General features: G+C 42.5%; 1 protein-coding gene across 1 annotated transcript in view; it reads left to right on the forward strand.

The window, feature by feature from the left end:
* The window catches only part of peak1 (pseudopodium-enriched atypical kinase 1), a 124,964-nt gene that overhangs the window by 86,470 nt on the left and 28,496 nt on the right, over positions 1-9,998 (forward strand). Inside the window, 2 exon segments of the mRNA XM_039807986.1 lie at positions 4,416-5,230; positions 5,232-7,906. Of these exon segments, the coding sequence (XP_039663920.1) occupies positions 4,538-5,230; positions 5,232-7,906 (3,368 nt within the window). The 5' untranslated portion in view covers positions 4,416-4,537.

Raw genomic sequence — 9,998 nt, forward strand, 5'->3', positions numbered from 1 at the left:
AATCGACCGCGTCTTAGTGCTGCTTCATATCTCTCAAATCAAATATGTTGCAGAGTCACACTGTGGACACACGCAAAGACTGGATCAATAAAACACTGTCAATATTATATACACACACACACACACTCACTATACTACTGACATTGTGTTGTGTTCTGGAGGGTATTGAAGTAAAGTAATTCATGACATTTCTTTGGTGTTGTGTAATGTCTATTGCATAATAAAAGAAACATAAAAATAGCAGTCCATTATTTGGCTGATGGCCATGAGTAGGAACACTTATATTTCAATGACTATAACCCCAGATAGAATAATTTTCAAGTTCAAAGACAGACAATTACATAAGCAAGAGGGATTGCTGGTTTCAGAGAGGTTTCGCCACTCTTTCTGTATGGTGTCTGGAGTTATCATATTTTAATGATGTGCCCAGCACTGTGCCCAGCACTAAGAATACCGTACTGCATGATTTAGGAAAGGATTTTTGGGCAGATGGGATTGTTGGTGTCCCCACGGCACAACTGTCATTCCAGATTAAATGCTGTGAGGCCTTGTCAGTAACAACATGGCACTACTATTTGGCTTTCAGCTTAATGAGAAACCAAAATAGAAGTACATTTTGCTGGCTGGTCGAGGGAGTGTCATATCTGCTCCCACTGTGAAGGGAAGGAAAAAATGAAATCAAAACAACTACGGAATTTTAATGGTGGCTAAGGGAAAATAAGAATAAATAATCATATGCTGTCACATTCACCACTGGGGGTTTGTGTTGGTGGAAAAGTGCATGTGACATATATTGGATTTTTGTTGATTCTTAGAAGCGTGATCAGAAACACAAAGGCATGAAAAACTGAATTATCTTATCAGAATGCAGCCTAGGAGCTGATTTTCATAATTCCATCTAGCTGCCTTGACGAAAGTAAACACAAGAAGGCTTTATCTTGATTTCAAAAGAAAACCGTTCCCTCCGCCACCCTCTGTCTCTGTCTGTCAGGCAAGAAATAATGTAGTTACAAAGAAAGTTTGTCTGGTGTCGATAGTATGAAAGCTATTCAGCTTTTTTTCAATGTGCAAAATACCCGTGTTAATACCACTTCATCAATGCTTTCCTCTGCTCTACTTGTTTTTTCCTGTGAAAAATCCTTGTGCAACAGCTGCATTACAGCTGTGCAAAACAAAGTCTTAAATTTGTCATGTTGTGTTTCAAGGAGGACAGAGGCCTGGAGTTAACAAAATACGTCTTTTGTTCCATCCAGGGAGCAGCATTTATAGAGAAAGACTTATTGGGCTGTACTTTTGGTTGTCCATGAAGTTTTGAAAGTCTTCCACAGGAATATTCAGTGCTTACGTGTCACCGGCAGGTTTTGAATAATAATGTTTGAATTGCAGACGGTTTCCTGTGAGGATGCGTCCTGTGCGGTGTAACAGGATAAATATCCCCACCCATCACAGCTCCGTCAGCAAAGTTTGATTCAAGAGTTCCTGCTTCATTGTGTCTAGCCTTGGGCAGGTCCAGGGCGTTGTCATGGTAACATCCTTCCGTACAGGATCTAACACCTATGACCTTGTTGGATGGATGAGAAGACTGTTTCACCCGCCCCTGTCTATATCAGCCCTACAGTGAATCATACTCCTATCTTTAATATTTAATGAAATGAAGGTTTGGGTCACCCATACAGGGACCCAATCATCACACATTCTGTTGCTTCGTGGAAGTGAAGAGATGGAGGGTCAGTGTGTATTTGCATATTAAACCCATAATTCAATTATTGTATGTTGCACTCTTCAAGAGGTCGTTGTGCAATGTTTATTGTGTAGCGGTTATTTGGTTGTATTGAATTGTCATTATCTAAAGTCAAACAATATCTTAAAGGTCCTCTCTCTAAGATATCTCACACTAAAGTATGTGTATGGGTTATCTACTTTGTAATAGTCCTTGGCAGCCATTACATGTCAAACAGAGCTGAATGAGCTATCGCGCCTCAGTGAATAGATATAATATTGCTTTAGCAAATATCACTTAATCAGCTTTGGCTGGCTAAGGGGAAAAGAAAAGTAGAATTTCTGATTGCAGCATAGTCAAGAGCAGATGCATGCCTGTACTATATTGCCTGTTACTTTCCTTAAAAATGAGCTTTGTGTTTTTTGACATCTTTTGGTTGGTACATTCATCTCGTGGGGAACAATTAACCACTACATGAAAATCCTAAATCTTTAAATCTTGTATTTACAAAATCTAGAGGCCTAAATATATTTAGTATATTTATATTTAATGCATTTTTTGAAAATGAAGAAACATTTTGAGCTGAAACTGCAGTTACCCGGCATTAGTAAGAGGTGCACGTGAAGCGCTGCAACAACTTTTGGAGCCTGATGACATCATTTTTCGTGCAAAATCCTCGTGCCGGGTAGCCTGACAAGCCAGACCCACATCAAGATGTTGGGTCTGGTAACTCACCATTGACGCAGCTCAATCCGAGGGGCGGGATAAACAGTTGTCTTTCAAATTCCCTCTGCACGCAATAGGATAGTGCTACAACCAGACAGAGCAACGAAGAAGGTAGCCGAGCTAGTTGATAGATTAAACTTTTGCTGTATCCGGTCGGCAAAACTCCGAACACATCTTCCTTTTTTAATGATTTCAGTGCCGTTCTTTTCTCAAAGAAAAGCTTAACTCCCAAATCTTCCAGATTACCGCTGTTCCCAGCAGCAGCAGCCATAAGCCCGCCTACTGACTCTATACACAATGTGATTGGCCTGACCAGAGTTTGGTTTTTCCAGCTCGCAAGCCAACGGAGAGTGCCTAGACCCCCCTGGCTGCAAATTAAATTTGCTGGCGCTAGGGTGCGTCTAGATTTCTAGGCTACGTGCCGGGGACACCCAATGACCACTTGAGTAACTTATAATTACATTATAATATATTATAACAGTGATTATAATGTATTACTGACAACTATGAGAATTATAACACACTATGATCCTTGCAAAGTAAATGTCCGTGAGTGACCAACAATTACAGTAAGAAGTGTTATGATACTTGACATTATAAGTCATTATAAAATGCCACACATTGTTCTGTGTATGCCTGATGCCTGATTTAAAATATGATACTTTTCACTGTGTAATTTAAAAAACAAAAGGATATGGTTTCCTGATTCAACAAAGTGTGACCCGGCGAGCCAAAAAAACAGGATATGTCTGACATGAACATGCTGGTGCCCAAGTTTTAAAATGTCAGTCTTTTTAAACTTACAAAGACTAAATAGTGTGACTTTTCAAACCTATTAAACCTATAAAAAAAGAAACAAGACATGAATGATAAAGTTGCCCTTCGAAACTAGTTTTGTTTGTACTGCAGTAGAAGGAGAGTGACATTTTTGTTTGGATGTTTTTTGGCAATGTACTAATGCACTTTAGATTTAAAATTAAGGTTATTTACATTCACATCCAGGTGTAGAAATTGTGATCATTTACAGTATAAACATGGATCCCCACTTTTAGTGGACCAAATTGTATTGGACAAACTAAAGTCATCATATTTGGTTGCAAATAAATTGCAGTCACTACCTGAAGTTGAAGTACTACCTGGTTTCGGGGGCTTTTTTTCCTTCAATCTGGTCTTTAACAAGTGAAAAGTCAGGTGACTTACGGTTAAGCACAATCCACTGTCTGGCCTAAAAACACATTGCTTTGCCTATATACTGTACTTAAGATGATTTTCTTGCTTAATTGTGCTGGTGACTATGTACACTATAGGAAGGAAGAGCTACTATAAAATAATTGTTCATCCAGTGTATGGAAGCACTCACAAACACTTCTTCCACGTCTTGTTAAATTCCAAGTCTAGTTTGTTGGAAAACAGAGAACCTCGCTGTAAACTGAAAACCTCTTTCTCATCCCATTTGTCAGACTTCAGTGCACGTGAACTCAGCTGAAGCGCTTTTCATTTTCCATGTAACAGATCTACAATAGTTTATAGGATTTAGGACATTGAGGTTTTGATTGAATGAGTAGTATCAGTACCTTTATCTCACCTAAGCCTGGTTGAAACAGCCAACAACAACACCGCACAGCAATTCAGAAATAGGCTCTCTTAATCCTCTTCACTTCTGCCCCTCTGCTTTTCAAGTCTTAGGGGTCCAGCTTAGGGTTAGGAGGAGATAGATGACTCCCCCATAGGATGCATTGGCTGCTAAGTAGAGAAAGTCTGCCACCTAATGGAGACAATGTAGCACTGCATTCCTAATTCATTCTTTCACAGCTTATTTTTCTGTTTCCCTCTTTCTGCCCCAATGTATCCTCTTTACTTAATTGTATTTGTGGCAAAAAAATCAAATGAATGTTTTAAATTAAATTATCAGTTCAAATTTTGAAAGATTGGTTTAATTTATACCTTTCTTTTTTGTTCTCTTTTTCAGGTCCAGTATCTCCCACATTTGAGGCTTGAGAGTGTTACTACAGTTAGTTCCTGTAGCCCGTAGCTTCATGGAGGGGTTTCCTGTCCACTGACCCGTCAGGCTGTCTCACTGGACCAGCTGCCATGTCCGCCTGCAGCACCTTCACCGAGCACGTGTGGAAACCAGGCGAGTGCAAGAACTGCTTTAAACCTAAGAGTCTGCACTGTCTGGCTCAGAGTAGTGGAGGGAAGCCTCCTTCTGAGCAGAGGCCTCCAACAATTCAGCAAAACTACCCATCCCCTGCTGGAGCCAGAGCCAACACTAACCTTACCATCAACTCCCAGAGGGCTGGCAGTGGGTCTACCCGCTCAGGACACTTTCGTCCACCGGTGGCTAAGAAGCCAACCATTGCTGTTAAGCCCACTATGATGCTGCCGTGCTCCTCTGCAGGACTGGATTCAGATGGTAACCTGCAACGACCACCAAATGTAATAGAACAGGGCAAAACATCAGCCTTCACTGTCTGGAATCGCAATGGACTGAACCGCAAGAGGCCTGGTGGGCCCAGCAACAACAATGAAGGAGAGGATGGCAGTGAGGAGATTGAAGGTTATGGACAACTTAGCCCAAGGACCCCTAGTGGAAATAACAACAACAGTGGACTGACGGATGTACTCAAGGAAATTGCTGGGTTAGGCCCTGGCCCTAGCCCCATGCCCCTTTCCAGTTCCGAGGACTTGTTTTGGGGAAGAATCAGTAGTTCATACAGACGGTCCTTGGAAAGAGGCCTTCCAGCCTCAAGCTGTCTTGCCATGGGAAGCAGCAGTTATAGTGGTGGTAGCTAAAAAACGGGTATCCCTTAGCGATAGCTCTGCGGTCATTAGCACAGAGGGTGGTCGCTTTTGCTACCCCGAGTTTTCCGATGAAGATGATGAGGAGGATGAGGACGAATATACTGAAAGGGATGATGATGAGCATGAGAGCTGGGATGAAAGTGATGAAGAGTTACTAGCCATGGAGATCCGTATGCGAGGCCAACCACGATTTTCAAATTTCCGCGCTGCCACATTGTCTCCGGTGCCCTTTGCTGCAGGGAAAAAGTGGAATACGGTGCCACTTCGCAACCGCTCACTACAGCGGATTTGTGCAGTGGACTATGATGATAGCTATGATGAGATCTTGAATGGATACCCCTCTATGGACTCCAATGGAGCTCTTCTTCCCTATGGGCCCCATGACATGCAAGGCAGTGGTTTCCTATCAAATTCAGAATCTACCACTTCTCCAGAATCATCGTCGTCCCTTCCAGAGGATTCTCGAACAACTTCCAGCAGTGGGAGCAGTGCCCCCTGTGCTCTTCGAAATGGCTTGCGTTCTCCCGCATCTTCTAAGGCACCTTGCCCCTTCACTTCTCCCCCCAAAAAGGAGCCCGTCCACAGAGCACTGAGTCCACTCAAGGTGACTGAAACACACAAGGCTGTCCTAGCCATTAGATTAGAAGACCAGGATGGCAAAGAAGGCATGCCGATGCCCCAGGCCCTTCCAGGTCAACCAGTCACTATTAGTTTTAGTCCCACAGAGGAGCAGGCTAAACCATACCGTGTAGTGAATTTGGAAAAATCGCTGATCTGTAAGCCTTATACTGTAGTTGACGTGTCCGCATCCATGGCCAACAAAGATGAGCAGACTCCAGACTCTACCCCAAAACCCAAAAATCTGTCAATGCCTTCCAGCCCTACATCGTTCTGTAGCACTCCTTTAGGTCAGCCCCTATCTCCAACCTCCCCTCTTTCTCCTTCTCCTGTGATGCCAATGTCACCCACATCTGTCGCCCTGTCAGGTACACCTCGAAAGAAATCAGGGAACATACGCTACCAAGAAGTGTGGACATCAAGCACAAGTCCTCGCCAAAAGATACCTAAAGTGGATCTAGGGTTCGGGAGTAATCCTGGCCCCTCCATCCCTACTCAACACTTCAGCCACAAGTCAGCTCCTACTTCTCCCATTGCTGGGCTGTCTTCCTCCCAAACTGTACCTGTGAAATCTTCCAACTTATCAGAGATCAAGTTTAACAGTTTCAATAATGCAGGCATGCCTCCTTTTCCTATTATTATTCGAGATGAACCAGCCTATGCCCGCAGCTCCAAGAATGCTGTTAAGGTACCTATTGTTATCAATCCAAGTGCATATGACAACCTAGCTGTGTACAAGAGCTTCCTGGGACTCAGTGGTGAACTGCCACAGCCAAAAGGGGTAGGTAGTAGGGTAGCCAGCCATACTTATGAGGAGATTGGATCATCTGAGAGTGTCCAGTCCTCCTCAACAGAGAAAACTATCTCTGGTAGAGGCACATCAGAGAGAGTCTCTTTTGAAGAGACAAAATCTCCAGCTGAGGCAGTAGCAAAAGCACCAAATGTACAGCCTAGAACCACTACAGACTCTAGCACTGTAACAAGCACTGTGAGGAGCTCCACAGTTGGGGCCCTCTTGCCCACTACATTAACAAATTTCCCTGCCATTCTTGCCATTACTGCAAACCTACCTAAAACCAGCCCTACTACCAATGCTGTTGCACACACTTGCAAGACAAGTGGAGACGCTACTTGCAGTAAAGATGATAATACAGATTTAGCTTTGTCCTCTGGAACAGTGGTAAGCCATAGGGAGGAGGCCAGTGCTGTGCTTTTACAGATTGTGGCCTCCATCCAGCCTCCCCATTCTCCTCCAGAGTCACCCTCAGCACAAGCTAATACCCTCAGTTCTGAGGAGCTATATGCCCTCCCACCTGATGCCATGAAGGAGACCCTCACCCGACCCAAGTCTCTCTTTACCATAACTGATGGCTGTCTTTCCAAACCCAAGAAGGACACGCCCTCCAAAGTTTTGTCTAAATCTCAGAGTGCCTCTGCTGCTGTCCCACTCTCCAGCCCCCGGTCAGAGCCCAATGCCCCATTCCCCCCTCCTAGATCTACGTCTTCCCCTTACCACGCTTCTAACATCCTCCAGAGACATTTTGGCAACTGGACCAAGAGCTCTGCCTCCAGTTCTCCTGTTCGACCTAGTGAAGGTGAAGCAAGTCCAGGTGGAGAGGCAAGACGTATTTCAACAGAAAGCTCCAAACCCAAACGCTGGATCTCCTTTAAGAGCTTTTTCCGTCGGCGGAAAGACGAGGATGAGCAGAGGGAGAGGATGGAGAGAGAGAAGGACAAAGGCAAGCTGGTTGGGCTTGATGGCACAGTTATTCACATGCTTCCACCACCACCAATCCAACAGCATCACTGGTTTACTGAGGCCAAGCCAGAGGATCCGACCCAGAAGCCAACCATCATCTTCACCTACAAACCAGAAAGTGGCAACAGCCCTGGTGACGGAGAAGGAGAACTACGAGTAGAAGAGTGCAGAGAAAATGCACTACTGACGCCTGAAGAGAGCAAGGAATCCAGACCTCTGAGCCCAGGGCAAACAGCACCCTCACACACCACTGGATGTGATCTCATCAGCAAGGATTTTAGGTATTTGTTTTAATTTAATTGATAAAAATGTAATATTCTAATTCCACTGTATTAGAATACTGAGGGGGGGGGGATAAACATGTAAAGCTGCTAAACTAAACAACTATTGCAGTGGACTGATAACCTCAAACCACAAATTGGCATGGCTATCTCTTTGTAATTTGTAAATGAGGTTAGTGAAGATCAAAAATGTAATTTCATCATTTGCTAGGTACGCACATGTGCATGGAGTAGATATAAAACGTGTAAGATTATGACCCTCAGACAGAATGCAGTTATGCTGCTATTGGAGTCCTGTAGTAAGATTGAGAAGTTGTTCCACCACAAACAATTTAACAGAGATTTTTAAGAGGTGATGATACTTTCAGCAAATGTAAGAGGAATATTGCTTTCACATAAATAGTTTTTTAAACTCCTTTTGTCTTTAAGGGTCTGTAGTGGAATTCCATGTTCTTCCTGCATCACCTCTTGCTGATCTAATGAATTATTTTGCATGCAATGCCCGTATTACCATTACCCACACGCATTCCCTTCAAAGCATTCATGGCGCCCAGTTTAAAATTAAGATGCTCAATCTTTGCCAGCTGCTCCTCAAAGTACCAACGATGCTTCTCCCGCAATACAGATCCCTCATCACATATTCTAGATGTTTGATCTTAATTTGGCATGTCTGCTCATCCACTTGCCCCTCTAACTGCATGGGCTGTCTTTAATGTCATCTATTACCTGTACAGCAGGCTCTGTGCTCAGCGGTTCTCCCTTCAGAAGGGGTGGGGGTGTTACAAGTCATCCAACAGCAGTCAGATCAACCTTTAGTCTATTTATCACTGCTTTAGATGGCATATTCCCTTTAGCTCCTCAATTTTCATCAAAGCCTCACACACACACATTCCACACTCCCAGTAATCATCAATCAACGTGCCAGTGTAAGTCACTGTATTCTTGCATAATAAGTTAATTATTCGTCTTGGACTTGCTGTTGCCCTTTGTGTTTAATTTCTTGGGGTAAGTTTCCTGCAGGGTGAGTAATGGTGTCAGAAAAAGATAACCCAGATGTGTCGGATACACTGTATTTTCTTTTCTAAATTATAAGCTTGTTTCTGCTGAATGTGACCTGTTTTTGCCTTAGAAATGAAGCTAAGTGCCCAGAAATCTTCAAAGATGGTAATTAGTCAAATGGATGCTGCAGTGGCAAAAAAAAAAATTATCAGGAAAGCTGTATAGTGAAAGCACTTCTGATAATGTGAAGTACTAATCACTTCGACAGCAAGTTGGATAATGCACTCTGAAAACATTACCAATCCATTTTGTGTTAATCATTGTTTTAGCACAGTATTTAAAAGCTTACTGTTTTTTGACAGCATGCAAATACATTTGAACTTCAGACGTGATTGGATCAATAATTAGTATGGTAAAACATATCTGTCGTTTTACTTACAAATTTAGGAAAACTTACTCTAAACTCCATCCCAAGGTCTGCAGTAGGGGATTCATTAATGAATTGTCTGACTCATCCTGATGTACCTGGCACAATCAGTTGGTTAGAATTAGTAATTTCCAATTATGCTAAATTTAATCAAACGTTGTGTTTTTTCAATGTGTGTAACATTCTAAAAACAAATGTATTCCCCACCCAATTAATTACAAATATATAATGCGAACTGACTAATTAGTAAATGTTTTGTAATAGTCCTGATTGGCAGCAAGCAAAAGAAAATATTATTTTGTTACAAGCTTCCACAGTTAGAAAATACTCTTCACTAAAGCTGAGTACTCTCTATAGCAGGGATCTTCATCAGGGGTTCTGGGAACCCTAGGGGGTTCTCAGAGTCAATGCAGGAGGGGCCTCCAAATTATTGCAAAATTTTGAAGTTTTTTCAAAAATGTAAAAGTCTTAACATGAATCTAACATTTTATTAGCAAATATAAACCCCCACTGATGATAGGCTTACTGGCCTATAGGTAAGGTAGTCACTTAGATATCCATATCCAGATACAGTTCATCCTAAGGATGAAAAATATGTATAAAGGTTTTAGGCTGCCCTACACGTTATTGTAGGCCCAATTTAATATGTAACTTAATTTTATACAA

Source organism: Perca fluviatilis, chromosome 8 (assembly GCF_010015445.1).
Source record: "Perca fluviatilis chromosome 8, GENO_Pfluv_1.0, whole genome shotgun sequence".
Classification (NCBI taxonomy): Eukaryota; Metazoa; Chordata; class Actinopteri; order Perciformes; family Percidae; genus Perca; species Perca fluviatilis.